Consider the following 16195-nt stretch of genomic DNA (forward strand, 5'->3'; position numbering starts at 1 on the left):
CTGACCACCTTTCTGCTCATTTTTATGATAAATCGTCTACATTGTCTTTAATTTGCCTCTGTTTATTCTTCTGTATATTTGCCCTTCTTCTGTCTCCCTGTTTTGGAGAGCAGCTCTGGAGAGCGTGTGTACACATCATTATACCAAAGGCCACTTCTTCAGTTCTACAAGTGCAATGTAAATCCACACACACACACCATATTGGAAGATGTGAATCTAAACAGGGATGCAAATGGCAGAGATGTTAACGTAAATTTTTTATCCTACAAAATATATATTTTGTGTTTTTGTTTTTTAATTTAAAGCTCACGTTATATTACTGTGAAGTTCTGCTTATCAGTGTTAAGCCTATTGTAAATAATAAAGATATTGATGAATACTGTTTTGATTTTAGTTGTTGAGCTGCTTTAATCCATTTGATGAATACTCATTTGTTTTGACTTCTGAGAGCACAGTTACCACATCGGCCTTTCACTTTGTAGAGTTCGTGGTGAGGAGTCAACAAAATGCTTACACATCTAAAATGAATTGGCGTTGTCTTTAAATCAGGTATAAATAAAATTTAAATGATAAATATTTCCTGGATTGAAATGTAATATAAATAATTATATATTAACTGAGCTGCTTATTATTTAGGTGTACTGAGTTGCAAGACGTTATGCTACATTTTCAAATTAAGTAATTTGAATGAACATTGGTACATACACCCAATTATTATTATTATTGTTATTATTATTGTTATTATTATTATTATTATAATGATAATAAGGGCTCAAGCACTGACTGGTGCCCTATTGAATCTGCCCTGTTCTTTTTCTTTCACTTCCTCCATGTGAGAACCTTGCCATACATGAAAACTTGCCAAACTCGTGCACATCAAAAGCAGCAGGCCTCCGCCCTGTCCATTCTTTTTCACCTTCTTATTTAGGGCCAACCGGGCCAATACGTCTCATTAACATGATGGTTTAAGGGTGTGATCTACATTTGCTAGACTCGGACATAACAAATTATTGGTGGTCTCTCTCTAGGGCCATGCAGTGGCCATTGTAAATTTGTAAACAGTTAATTAACCCATTGTGGGACTAACATTTTATTGCTGTCCCTTCACACCCTGACATGCATGTGGGTTGGCAAGGGGCCCATTCTGGGTCAAAACACACTAAGCGTGAGGACCTTGTAATTGTCCTCACACTGTAATTGTAATTAAACGAGTTGTTATTATTATTATTATTATCGATGATATTATTATTAATAGTATTAGTATTGTTGTTGTTCATGAATAGGGCCAGAGGGGCTGCCAAAAAATGTCAAACAATGTGACAAGTGAAGTTTCTTGTGTTTTGCATCAGATAAATCAATAAACTGCCCCATTCTCTTGTAAAAGGCTATGAATAATTGTGTAAAATAAATGTGGTTTTATGGATGTGGTTCTATCTTAAATTATACATGGTTGATTTGATATTGTGGAAGCCAGACAGTCATCCTTTCATCCGCCTCTTCATCATCATCATCAGCAGCAGCAGCACCGGGGCTGTGACACAATTTCCGACTCCTCCCAAACCGTAGCCAATTGTAAAGATGGCGTCCATCATGGAGGGGCCGCTCAGCAAGTGGACTAACGTCATGAAAGGGTGGCAGTACCGTTGGTTTGTTTTGGACTATAATGCCGGCTTGCTCTCATACTACACGGTACGTGAATTACCTCGGTTTTCAGCCGCGGAATGGCCCGCTCAGGCGGTTACAGAAGGTCTAAGCTGCCGCTGCTTGTCAAAACCGAGTGGGAGCAAGGCCTTGTGTTTGTCAGGAGTTGGGAGTCTCAGCTGGCAAAATGAGGCGGGCTTTCTTGGTGACGGATCTGACCGATAACAAATAGCAATGCTCCTTTCACGGCAATCAGCCAATCGAGTTTTACCGTTCGCTCTTTACTTCCGCGAATGTTAGCTTGCTAAGCTAAAAGCAATAAATGACACAAATATTGTTGCGTATAGTTCACGACATTAAATATAAAGTAGGTGTGACTCTCGACGTCGTCGAGGCTACATGTGTTATCTAGCTGTCATTAATACCAGGTGGGTTATTGGAATGCTAGCTGAAAAGCTAGCAAGACCTCACATAAGAGTTTGGATTTTGGTTCATTGAATCGTTGCTCTGATAAGTAAAGTCGATAGTAGAGCAGTCAAGAGACAGTTACTGTTAACACAAATAAGTTGTGCCGAAGATAAGCAAAGTTATCTGAGTTCACCGCGCATCTCTCTTTTTGTTTACGTGTGCTGTAGTCACTTGTTCGTAATTAAATCCACTGTAAAGTATATTCAGCTTAGCAGATAGTTGAGGATAGTATCTGCCAGATACTATCCTCAACAATGACTGAAATAAATGGCTTCATTTTTAATAGTAATTGGTGAGGGAAATAAAGGCACCAATACAACATTAAGGATCCCAACTGAACACCAACTTAGTGGCCAAAAACCAATCAATGTGTATAAATGAATGCAAGTCTAGGATCAGTTTCATTTAGTCTCTGGTTTTGTGCTAAAACGCAACATGAATAATAAGGTTTTAGCTTTTCAATGTAAAGGGTTTGCTGCTTTACACATAGGTTAATTCAAGAGTCCTGTATTGTAATTTTTCATTGCCAAAACATTTTGTTTCTCTTTAAAGGCAGGAAAGAATATTACAACTTGGAATGTAATTACTAGCAAGCAAATGGGTACAATCACTGGTTTAGATTGAAGTTAAGAGGGGGAAGTGAGTTTTGGAGGTGTCTGGAGTCTGTGAAAGAAAGCAGTTTTTAAAGTTGAGTATCCATTCTTTCTTGTGTAAGCATGGCATAGTTATAATTACTATAACTATATTCTGACTGTCTAAAGATAAAATTACTCAAGTCATTCCAATACCCTAATTTATTTATCTTCAGTGAGCATTCAGTAGTGCATTGTAGATTGATTAACACTAAAAAAACAAACTATCGTCAGCCAAAGAATAACATCCTTATTCACTTCCTTGTCCAGGTTTTTGCAAAACTTTGAGTAAGTACAGTTTACCTTTGCTCTACTCTGTACTCACTACTTTTTTGTTGTTGGTTCACAGTCGAAGGACAAAATGATGCGAGGATCCAGAAGAGGCTGTGTACGACTCAGGGTAAGATTTTCAAATCCTTGGGCTGTCCTAGTGCTTACATATGATAAATGAGGTGCATTGTCTGCATGTTTGGCTCAGTCTCTTGCCTACTTTTCCAGATAATTGGATTACTGTTCTACACAGTGTTTTCCAGTGAGCAGTACAACACACCCCTTGAATGACTTTCTGATGAGATTTACTTTAACAGTGCAGTCTTGAGAGCCTATAGGTTTGTCTATAGGCTGTATGGTGTAGCTTTAATCATTTGCAGGAAGGATACATTTAGTAATGGAACTGTAATCTGCAGCCATGTTTACAGCTCTTTTACTGCACTGGTTTAGCTATGGTAATGTAAGGAATATGTTTTCAGATGTGCATTGTCCACTAGGTGGCAGCAGTTGTCCTATTTCAGATTCCTAATGCAATCGGTTTTACATACATGAAAAAATAAAGGAAATATGAATGAGGTCAGATGATCTGACCTAAAGAACAATGGCTCAGAAAGGCAAAACAACACCATTTTTGTTGTGTTCAATTAGAGCTGTAACAATTATTTTAATAATTTCTTTGATCCATAAAATGTTGAAAAATATTGATCAGTGTTTCCCAAACCCTGACATGATCATGTTCTCTGTCTTGTTTTGTCCACAAACCAAAATGATCACATTTTCATGACTTCTTTGTGATATGGAACAAAGAAACCAGAAAATATTCACGTTTTAGAAGCTGAAAAACTTGGAACTTGTTTTAATACCCTCAAACTGATGAATCGATTATCAAAATAGTCAATAATAATCAATGAATCGAGTAATTGTTTCATCACTGTATACAATAGACTTAAAGTTATAAGATAAATAGATGAATATAAGACAGGAGTCCTAATTTACACACAACACATTTGTGCTAATGCATTTACCACCAAGCTATATCAAAGACGTAATTATCCGACTGCGTAACAAATATTCTCCCATAAAGACTAAATGAGAAGCCCACAACATGCTGATTTTAATTTAATTTTTACAGTCTGTGCATTTAAGATTTTTGGATTTTTCATTTTTACCTTTCTGGTATCCGATCCAGCGAGTTTCATATTATTTTCATAAATTGACAAATCTTTCAATTATTTTCTCGATTAATGAAGTACTTGTTTGGTCCATAAAATATCAGAAAAATATTGAATGTGAAATGTGAAAACCTAGGTATCCACAGGTACCCACTCAACAATTTAAAATGTTAATATAAAATAGAACACCACTGCTGTAATAAGCAACAGACATCAAACAGGTAAACAGACAACAACAACATCAGCACATGATGATTACAAATATCGTGAGACTGGAAAAACCTCAAAATTACAGTCTGTGACTAGAACATAGAGGCCAGACTCTGGCATGCAGTAAGAATCAGAAGGCCAGAATGGAATTTCCAAACAAATATAGAGATGATCTGTAAAAGCTCTGGGACAACAAAAGTGATGCAAAGACCCCATGATCTGCTTGTGATCAAGAACACTAGCCTCCACTGGTAAGCAATGGGAAACTGGTGTCATGGCTACTTCTGGAGTTAGCTCAGTAATAGCAGAAGGAATTTAGATATCCACAGAAATATTTGTTTCTGCTAAATGGAAACATTCAGGCTTACTGCTTACACTGTCAGTAGCACAACTAAAGGCTTTAGATGGGCCAAGAAAACAGAATACAGCATTTCACCCTCTGAAGAGGAGGCTCAAGTGAGACCAACGCTAACTAGAACTGAAAGAGGTTGTGGTGAATGTCCAGAATCGCACTTATTGCCATCAAGGGTTAGGCAACCAAACATTGTAGATGAAATTACAAGGAAAGCTCAAAGAGCTGAAATGTAAACTTGTCTCTTGAGTCTACAGCAAATGGAACAAAAGGGAAACAATTGATCTAGCTTTTCCAGTAGTTTTTAAGGAACTGTAAAGTACTCAAAAATATCACTTCTCTTTCTCTGCTGAGGTATTTGTGTGGCGAGTCAGTGTTTTGTTGCAGTTGTCTGCTTTTAGGATTTGAGAGCTTCTCTGGTTCGTTTTTATTCTAACAGTGAATTGCTCAACAGCGCTGATGAAACCCTTCTCATGAAATTAAGAATGAGTGCCTTATTTTAAGGTCCTTAGAGCCAGTTAAGGCACATTTACGTCAAGTCCTGTCAGTTGTATCTATACCTGTGCATGCTAAAACTCTGACGTGTGTGCACTCATGGCATTCCATAAGAATGACATGAGTTTCTCTTGAGATTTAACAGGTACAGTGAAAGGTGATTTTTTTTTACCACCTCACAACTCTGATCTCATTGAGGGAGGAAGTATGTCCCTGAAAGTACCTGAAAAGAGGATCTGTTGTTATCTATGGTCACGTTATCATTGGTCAAAGGTTTTCGTTTGGGCTCAATGATTGTGATACACTGTAATGTACTACAGATGGTATGACAAATTGTTTGTTTGGATCTTTTTGACATGGATTACTCAACAGAAGAAAGAAATTGTTAAACCAAATTTTTTACTTGTATGCTTGGTTGAGAATGTTTTAATGAAGTCATATTCAGTGTGTTTGTTTGCTTTTCAATTGCATTTAACAATCCCTGATCCCTGTCTTATACCTTTCCCATGACTCTCTGTTCCTGCTCACCCAGACATGCTTAGTCCTGTTTGAAATACTTGATTTGTGACAAATATTTTAATTATTTAATTCCTGTTCATGGTGACATATCCACACACTTTATTTTGATTCAGAAAAAAAGCTTTTGCTGGCTCTCTGCCACAGAAGGGCCATACCTTTTCTTCAGCAAAAATAAATCACCCTATACTATGTTCAGGCGGAGCTGGAAAATCAACCATGAAGTGGCCAATCTACTGGAAGTTAATATTTGATTGAATAATGCAATTACAATAAAAACTCACTGTTACTTTGTTTTGTTTTTGTTGTTTAAGGAAAACAACTCTTATTTTCTTTCAATTTTAACATTCAGGTAAAAAATCATAGACATATAGTTGAACTACAGTGTAGAAGAATGTAAACTGTGCAGCATACAACAAGAGCAAATAATAAAACAATTCAAAAACTTAGCTGCGGGGGCTGATGTCTCCCATGTTTTCTCACAATTAGCATAACCTTGTGTGGCAAGGAGGTTGCTAGCGAGAGGTCATGTGACACTGAATCCTGCTCACTGCTGCAGTTTCTACTGTCAATTTGCACATCTTTTAAACAATATCTTAAATTTGAGCATGTTGATTTTAAAGACATCTGTATATTATTGAATATACTATGCAGAAAGTATTGATACACAAACATATTGCGATGTTTCATGGCATGATTCTTGACAGTGGATTTTTCATTTCACATTGATTTTGCTTTGTATTTAAGCCTCCAACCACTAGATGGCAGCAGGCTTATTACATATTACATATGGCTATCAGCATGGGTATCATCATCACCCCTGTATTGGGATATGATTCTTGCCAGTATGCAGCCGTAGAGAATCCAGCTTATGTGGTGATGTCATGTGATTTTTATTATTTGTAGGTTTGGGTGTAAAAGTAAGCTCTGAGTCACACGCCCTGTTTCTGTTGCTAGGAGCAAGTGCCCCGGCCAGCCAGCAGGCCATTTCTCTGCAGTTGGCTGTGAGCTGCTGGTCCCTTGTGTCTGTCTCCCTCCACCCTTCCCTGCACTTCTCCTCCTCCTTCTCCCTTTCTTTTCTGGCCATGTTCCATAATGCTGCACTTGTATATGTGTGTGTGAGCAGGAAACAAATGGATTCTGAGAAAGTGATATGACAAAAGGATATGATGCTTTTGAAGGAGAGAAAGAGAGGTGCTGAGATGGACCATGGGTAATTTACAAAGGAGACTCATTCAGGAGGCTGCAGGAAAATGTGGACGGCATGAGGACAGAAATGAAAAGTGGAGTATGACGTGTACTCTCTCCCTCTCCCTCCCTCTGTCTCCTCTCTCTCTCTAGGGAGCTGTGATCGGCATTGATGACGAGGACGACAGCACATTCACCATCACTGTGGACCAGAAGACTTTCCATTTCCAAGGTTAGGTGTTCCCCTTTTAATTTTGCTCCCTTTATTCCACACCCCTCTTCCGTGTTGTCATCACTGGCTTTGATTCTCTTTATTCCACACCCCTCTTCCGCGTTGTCGTCACTGGCTTTGATTCTCTGTGATCTCTTTGAATCCATTCCTCTCAGCACTCTCTCTCTCTCTCTTGCTTTGGCTCCCTCTCTCTCTCTCTCACACACACACTCACTCACTCTCGTGCGTTTTTCCTTCCCCACCTTTAAAGACTTGGATTGGTCTGCTCTAACAGCAGGAAACATGCACACAGGCATTTACACAATGTCAAAGCATGCGGTGCGCATTCTCGGCTTTTCTTTCATCCCATGGAACCACTCCAAGCTCAGAGAAGTTGGACTGACATGTCTTTCTATTGATAAACAAGATTTGTTCCACTGCAAGCTAGACAGATTCCTCTAGAACAGAACAAGCAAGTAAGGCTTTTTTTTACTCTCGTCTGTGGCTGAGGAGGAATATTGCTGCTTGTGTGCAGTCAAGCCTTGGGAATAATAAGGGAAATACTGCTGAGCTGGAAGCTGAGCTCAGGTCTCTTCTTGTTGCTTCTTCAGTTCATCCTTTGGTTCATCGCTCACTCCGCTCACTCTCTGACAACCAGTCACTCTGTAGGGACAGGATTGGCTCCAAGCTACAGCATCGCCCCCTCCCGTCCTGCCAGCCCTTCCCTCCTTTTTGACTGGGTCCAGTCCAGCACACCACAGACATCCTCTTTTTACTCCATCACGCCACCAGGTCTTAAAGTAATCGCTTCCACCTTTCTTTTATCTGTCCCATCTGTTCACTGGTTTCTATTTTGACAACACCCCTCACACTTCACCACCAGCACCTGCCATTTACCTCGTTCTTGAGGGTCACCATCCACAGTCCATGGGCCCCCCACCCCACACACCTCCTCCATGCCCACTCCCATGTCTGTATTCCGAAGCTGTATGCTGTGGTTCTACAAACGCAAGGGTAAGGAGAAAACCATGCACGTCAATGGTCTGCATGCATGCCAGTCCAGAACGAAAGGATCGAAAGCAGGCAGTGTTTGTTTGCCTTCTGGGATGTACAGTCAGGGTGGAGCAGTATGCTTTGAAACACTCGGGTGAATTGGTTTGTTATGGTGGTTCAAGGACAGTTCAGAGCTATGTGAGTAGACTGTTTGGTGGCAGTCAGCCAGCCATGAAGTGTTAGGGATTGAGAATGTATGTGTCCTGTTTTAGTTAAATATTTGTACTGACTGAATTGTTAAGAAAAGCATTTTTGTTTGTCACAGGATTAGCTGTTTTTCCCCTCTGTAGGTGATAATTCTACTCAGATTTTAATAGCGATGGTAACAGTAATGTTGTTGGTTAGATATTGAATGAATTACTTGGAAACAAGTACATGAGTGACAGAGCAGGAGAACATCACGCAAAGGCTGTTTGAATTAGCGAGTCCAAGTTTGAGAGCATTACTTAAAAACCTTATTTAATACAGTCAATAACAAAAATTGTGTCAGCCAGGGTTTGTTTTGTTTTTTTTAAGCAATGAGACAACACATTATGCACAAAGTGTGGAGTAATATGATTGAAATCATGAGATTAGAATTCAAAAAGATAAGTAAATGTTTTTTTAATGTATGACAGGTAAATGTATGCTGTTCTTTTGGATAACAGCATATTGTTGCTCAGAACACATTGAACCTGTGTCAACCCTGGCACAAATTAATCAAATGTCACACATCCTCTCCAGATACCCAGAGGACCCAAAGAGAAAAGATGACACTGAATATGTTACGTAAATATGTGAACATGAGTTTCTGGATACACGTTGACGAGCCTGAGTACATTTCTCTGTTGTTGTAAAATGATTGTTATGTGAGCATATTATACAGCCACTCTTCCGGGTTTCTCGCTCAGATGCATCTTCACATGATGTACAAAATATATAAAAAACACAGCACACTTGTTTTTCACTGAACACTACGAACTTATCAACAAGCAAACAAATATTCTCCCTGATGCCATAACTCTGACTCCCCTGTAACCTCTTCATTTTCCACTTTTTGAGGTCCACTAATCCTTGATTTTTAGGGGTTATACGGCATCATATAAAAATCTGGCAACACAGAAGTTATAGTCAATTTTCTTAGCCTCCCATAACCATATGACATCATAACTGTATTGACTTTACCTGCCTCATTTTGAGGAAACTGGATATTATGGTAAAATGGGCAAATTGATAAACTGATACCATTTACCATGTGTTTAAATTTCCAATGACCAAGTTGTGTTTTGTGTCATGTATAAATGATAATTCGTGAAGACACTTGTTCTTAAAGGTTGGTTCATGTCACAGGTTGCAGTGTATTTCTGAGCCGGCTGCCCATTGTCTCTGTTAGTGCAGCTCTGTACTGTCTTTCTATTTAGAGATGCATTCATTATTTAACAGCCTTCTTCCCCTGACAGTGCATCAGAGTTGCCTGAGAGCCCCTCCGCTTCCCCTTTTCCTCTTTACCCTCTGTGCTTCTCCTCACCCCTTCTTGTCTACATTAGCTATCAATCTCTCCTCTCCCTCCCTGTCAGCCTGGATGAGAGACATGTCTCTTATCAAGAGTCCTTCCTGTTGAAATCAGTATGGGTCACAGTCCCCACATAGCCAAATGATCACCTTTGCTACAGTCAATTATTTTCAGCTAAATTATAGTTCAAATGAGCTAAATACTGAACAGCTACTAATACTACCACCAATGCAACACCACTAAATTGACCTCCTACATTTATTGTAATTTCTCCACAGCTCTTTTGGTAGGTGCAGTGTCACAGTATTGACAGGTAGCAGTTAGGAGCATCAGATCTTGTGACCTCCCACTGGAATATGTGCTGCAGTGTTTCATCAGCTTGTCAGTCAATGGAAGGAACAGGGATAATAGCGGTGGGATAAATAATTGACGGAGGTCTTTTGGAAAAGGGAGGAGCATCATTATAACTGATAACTGAGATGGTAAGACTTTGTTTTGCTAGAAAACGTTTTAGTTTTATCTGTAGTTTGTCTGGCTGTGGTATCTTTATGAGATTCACATTTATGTACATCTAGCTCTCATATATTCAACACAGTCAACCTTTGGCATCGAATATAGACATGTGTTGTAATGCTACAGCCACAGTAACCCTGATTGAATTCCTGAAATCTATAATTCAACAAATAATGAATGTGAATGAGGTAATGCCTGAACGAGACCCTTTATATAATTTGTCTAATCAACATAACCGTAGGTGCTCATTCTGTTGGTTTGTTAACGATAGTATGATGATAGTAGACTAAATGCAGTAATATGTCATACTCTCTATACTTTGCTTAAAAAGTAAACTATGAACATTTCTTAGATTACGATCACTGTCATATGACCCACCTTTAGTTGAGACTATTTAGTACCTGGACCATGAGGCATGTACACTGAGTTAAACTTGGTGAAACTTTGGACTTGTGTTCCTCTATTAAATTTCATAATAGACACAAAACAGCATGTGACAAGCCCAATAAACCACTACTTTTAAGGACCAGTACGTTTCAGAATCAGGAAAATTGTTTTGTCACTATGAATAATTTCTCTTTCATTACAAGGAAAGACATGGAGTATTCTGATATCTTCAAACTTTCTCAATTTCTCCTTGATTTTCTTAGAAGTCTTTGTTCCCTATAGTGTTCTAGTTCTGACTGAAACATTTTTGCTCGGCTTTCTCTCAATCTTGGTTTTTAATCTAAGGAATTTTAATCAAGGCCACAACTGATTTATTTGTGCGCATCATTATTGTGATTGGATGGAAAACTTCAAATGCAGTCAATAACATAAGTAGTTGGAATGATTTGTCACCAAGAACAGCTACTTCCCCTCCCTGTCCTGTCACACGCAGTTAAGTTAAGGTTCATGGGTACAAGGAGCAGACATGTCGCCAAATCCTTTTATGAAGTTTGCTTTCCTAAACCACTAACAGTTTGTGTAACAACATCTGAAGGAAAACACATGGCAACAACTACACACCAGGTAGTACTTCCTCACTTTTTTTAGTGTGGTGAGCACTGAAAATTGTTTAACGAATAAAATATTAATGTTGTATAAATTCTTTGAAATGCAGCCCAAAGTGTTGCAGTTAGGCTGAATGCACCATTGACCTGTCACAGAGTACAAAAGATTTATATTCATTCTAATTGTTTATTTTTATTAATTCATAAAATGCAAAGTGAGCTAACTGAAATTCATATGTTGAGTTTGTAATTTTTTTCTGCGCTGCTCTTATTTGTAGTTGATACATGTTTACTTTTTATCTGTAAAATAGAGCCTCATTGTTTATACTACTGTGTATATAGTGGATTGGTCTTGGCCTTAGTCCCTAAAAGTCATGGTCTTGGTCTCAGTACACTCTGCTCTTGATAATGACTTGGTCGCAGTGTGGTCTTGACAGCACCACTTGTTCCATGACTATCAAATTCTGAGTTACACCAGTTGATTACAATATAACACAGTGGTCAAATAGCTTTAAAGTCATCTGTCCACTTTCACTACTAGTTCACTACTAGTAACAACCACCTACTTCTCATTTCCTCTCTATGCTCTGCACCATGCTTGACCGAGTTTAACCTCTCTAGTTTACATTGGTTGCCTCTTTTAGATAGACCTTTTATATATGTCCAGGTGCTACATGAAGTGCAAACGGTTTGTTCATTTATTTGTTTTGTTTGTTTTGTCTTTTGTTGACTGTGAATGCCTTTTGGATTGGATTGTCCCCGAGTGACAGTTGTTTTTTTAAAGAGAAGTAACTTGCTGATTGAAAAGAGTGGAGGTCCATTTTGACATGATGTGTCCTCCATGTGATTGTCCCACAGGCTAACTGACTAACTCCTCACTTGTAGAGAATGGAAACTGTCAGGTGGATTTGCGCTACAGAGTTGAACAAATATTGGATTTGTGACACAGTTCATACAGTTGGTGTTTGTTCTGTGTTGAATAGCAGAACTAACACTACCTCTCTCATGTGAACGGAGCTAAACAACATTAGCCACAGTAATGTGTTCCTCTGAAGAGTCTGGCTGAGGGGAAAAGTGAAGCACTGCCTGAGTGGATTGACCTGAGCCTCGGATGCCTTTTAATGTCTTAAAAGCTTTTCTGCCGTAGCCTCTCTGCTGGCACAGCCATTCATCTGCTGCACAGTCATGTTTCAAATTCAATGAAAAATGACTCTTACGCAGGATATAGTTCGCTTGCACATTCGATGACATCTTTTTTTCACTTTTTTTTTTTACTTTGGTTCACACTATCTGCAGAGGTGAAGCTACGGTGCTATGTAAAAGTCTTGGGCCACCATTAGATTTGTTGTTTTAACAACGCGACAATGACCATACAGTATAATTATTTCTCAGTCGTTTAACGGAACACGTCTAGACAATATGGGAAACGAGTATGCAGTTTTAAAGTAACGTATTTCAGGAAGAAACTGCTCCTACGGGTTAAAGTGTCAAGTATTTAGTGACACATAGACTTACACAAGCTTAAAATTGGATTGGAACCCTAAGTAACACTTCAATGGTAAAACATGGTTTTATGCAAACCCGTGTTTGTCAAACTATTCCATGTTGAAAGATATCTGCTGTGAAAAATGTCTATTATACCAGGTTTATTCAAGAGATGCTTTAGCATCACATAAACGTGTTGTATGAGTTAAACTCATTTGATAATATATAAGAGCAACTTTAATTTCAAAAATGAAGTCTGATCAGAGGGAATCATGGCAAAGGACAATAAAGAGTTCAAGTGCCTTTTGTGTGTGTTGTATATGTTAGTGGGCCCTGTGATGGGTCACCCATCATGTGAATGCTTCACTGAGCACAGGCAACATGTTTTACAGAGACATGAACCATGACCATCATGTGACCAGAATGTGAGTGAGGGCTGCTCATATCTGCCACGCTGCAGTAATCATGTCAGTTGTGTGCAAATATTATAAACTTAAAGAAGAAAAAAATCTAAACAGCCAAGTGTGAATTTGTTTGTGAAGTTCTTTAATAAAAAGAAGTGGCAGCATTTTAACTGAATCGTGTTGTGGGATGTTTATTTCTCCATTTATGGCAGTAGAATATGTGGAAATATGGATATTGCTGGTTAATGGATCTACTAGTGTGATATTACCAGTTACCAGACTGTGTTAGACTGACTATCAAGTTTGTGATATCTTGCCATCAGATTCCCTATTTTCCGTCTCATGGTTTCAATCAGTGTTGTTTACTGAAGCTACAGAGCAAATTGTTTGTTAGTTATTAGTGATGTTAACTTCCATGAAGATGGGTAAAATATGTCATTTTGGATTTAAAAAACAAAATAAATTGCTTCATTTAACCAATACGGGGTTTCCCTGACTGCGTCACCACTTGTCATATCATTTCACTTCTGTGTTAAAATGTCATTGTAACACAAAACTAATGTCCTGATGCCATCTGTATGGAAACATTGGCTCACTGGGTGTTTTTCCATCTTCAGCTCGTGATGCAGATGAGCGGGAGAAGTGGATCCATGCCTTAGAGGGAACCATCCTCCGTCACACCCTCCAACTTCGAGTATGTAACCTTATTTGCATATATGTGTGTGTGTGAATGGTTAATTTATTCAGTATATTTACAAGGAAATGTTTTGCTTTGAGGCTCCTTAAGCAAATATGATGTTCTTGCAGAAGGTGAAGTGAATATTACTTTATATGTGTAGACAAAAATACTTTTTAAAATAAATTTTAATCCCGAACTTTGACATTGGGATTTTTATAGATCCTTGGGTTACATACATTTGCTTATCCAATAAATTACTTACTATGCAATACCATAATACCCATGTGACAAACTCAAGTGTCAGCAGCAAATTTAAACTCAAAAGTTTATTCCTGAAGGCTGTTTGGTGGCTTATTTGCTGTTTGTCCTTCTGTTGTGTAGTCACTTCTCTTTCCTGCTTCTCCTGCCCATTTTCCCTGACCAAATTTATTTTCTGAAACCAAACCTTTTTCCTTGTCCGCTTACATCATCAGCTACATGCAGTATTTCCCACCAAGTTCCTCCTCATCTCTCTTATGACCAGCCTTTTAATTTCCTCCCTCCTCCTCCTTGTTCTGTCCTTCCTCCCACTGTGGCAAATCCTCCTGTTGTGCTACGTGTGCCTGCCTGGACTTGCTTCGTGGACAAACTCACATACACACTCAAATGTATTCACTTTTAGAAAGCTTATGCTGTCATAGCACCATGTGACCCAGCTGTAGCCAATCAACTGCCACAGCCAATCGGTGTCGCTCTTCAGTGCTTGTCCCTCTCCACAGTTGCTGCCGCTGCTTTGTGTGTTTTCTGTTCTGCCTTCATGAGAGGAAGTGAAGCTTTCCTGTCAGGGGAGAGTCCTGGATTAACTCGGCTCCGTCTGCCTCATACCAAACGCTTAGCTGATAACTACTGCCGAAGGATATGTTGTAGCCAGACTGACTATCCAGCTAACACACAGTCTGACGGCTGCTGTGGTTTATATTAGCAGACTGCAGTGGGGAGTAAGAGGAGGAGACTGTCTTCTGTTTTTGTGTGGGGGAGGAGGTGGGGAGGAGGGAGAGGGAACGCTAACTTTGCCAGAGCTAAAAACAGGATAAAAACAGAATAACAGAGGCAGGGAAAAGAGAGAAACTATCTTGTGTCAGGCTACATGACCTGACGGGAAAGATTTTCAAGGTTTAACGCAGCATGTCCATTGGAGAAACGCACCCTGTAAGTAAAACACACATACGCACACACACTCACACAAACACAGACACCACTGCACCATAGCCAGAGGAAGTAAAGGTCTGCAGTGCGCTGCGGGGGCATCTGCAGTTTTAGAGTGGGTCATGGTGTGTGGAAAGACAAATACATATGATGGGGAGGGGGGGAAGTTGTAAGAGCAGTGCCGTTTGTTTGATCTGCTGTGGTTGGGTGGGTTGGTATGGTAATTGTTTATGTGTCAGAGTTCACACACTCTAAATAATTCCCAATATGTCACACCGATGTACATACAAGTGTCCACAGTCTGTTTGGTGGGAATGAGGAGATTTAGAAGTGCTGTCGTCTGGGAATATTTCAGGAACAGTGATGAGACGATCACTGTGACGTGGTGCTGTGGTGTCTGATTATAATCCAGCCTCTGATTTTCCACCTCCTAACTCATCTCCTCTGTCCGCTGACACCACTTCCCCCTCTGTTGAGACACTGAGACACTGAAATGATTGGAGTTATTATAGGGACATTTCCGTCCTGTTTTGCTTCACTGTGTCGGCTTCCTTTTTACTGCCTTATTTTTTCCCTCGATTTCCTTTGGCAAATTGTTCCAACCTGTAATGCAAACATGCTTGCTGTAAAGCAACTTTTTTTTTTACTTTTTTGATGTTCTCAATTGATTTATGTGAAGAGGTGTTTGTGTGTTATTCTATAAACGTGGTAGTGATTGTGCACATCTTGGTATTTGATCCTCACTAAAATGCCATAAAATGCTTAAGTTGTTAAGCTGAGTTGCTTAAAAGTTGTCAAATATACTTTACTGGATGTGCAAATATGATTAATTGTTCAGTATTCTGCTTTTGTAGAATATAATAAGTAAAAATTATATCTAAAAAAAAAAAAAGTTTAAATAACCGGACACAGAATATACTGATTTACAAGTGATTACCAGTGAGGGCATATTAGACACATTGATACAACATATAGTCATTCACATCTGAATTAATATTCAACATTGTTTTCTGTTTTCAGATGTTTGCACAGGCCCTTATGTGGCCACCTAGGTTTTTCAGTCACAAGCACCTTTGATCTCAGAGGAAGTCTGGCCAGTTAACATAAGCCTTGATTATCTTATACTTTGTTCTCTATAAAACTAGCATTTAATTTTGCAGTTTAAAATTTAGCAGGCTCTGGCTGGGGCTGGTCCAAACAGTATTTGGTGAAAATGGCTTTTCTTCACATCCTCATG

The 16195-nt window shown here is 39.0% G+C and overlaps 1 protein-coding gene across 3 annotated transcripts in view; it reads left to right on the forward strand.

The window, feature by feature from the left end:
• Positions 1 to 1565: 1565 nt before the first annotated feature.
• Positions 1566 to 16195, forward strand: part of osbpl9 (oxysterol binding protein-like 9) — a 29515-nt gene continuing 14885 nt past the window's right edge. For 2 of the 3 annotated variants that reach the window (XM_044044823.1, XM_044044824.1), the window contains exons 1-4: positions 1566 to 1689; positions 3091 to 3141; positions 7098 to 7176; positions 13712 to 13788. In XM_044044823.1, coding sequence (XP_043900758.1) covers positions 1579 to 1689; positions 3091 to 3141; positions 7098 to 7176; positions 13712 to 13788 — 318 coding nt within the window. In that variant the 5' untranslated portion in view covers positions 1566 to 1578. Of the gene's footprint in view, positions 1690 to 3090; positions 3142 to 7097; positions 7177 to 13711; positions 13789 to 14519; positions 14962 to 16195 lie in introns of those variants that run through there. The other variant, XM_044044825.1, reaches the window with a different exon arrangement.

This window comes from Solea senegalensis, linkage group LG14 (genome assembly GCF_019176455.1).
Source record: "Solea senegalensis isolate Sse05_10M linkage group LG14, IFAPA_SoseM_1, whole genome shotgun sequence".
NCBI classification, from domain to species: domain Eukaryota; kingdom Metazoa; phylum Chordata; class Actinopteri; order Pleuronectiformes; family Soleidae; genus Solea; species Solea senegalensis.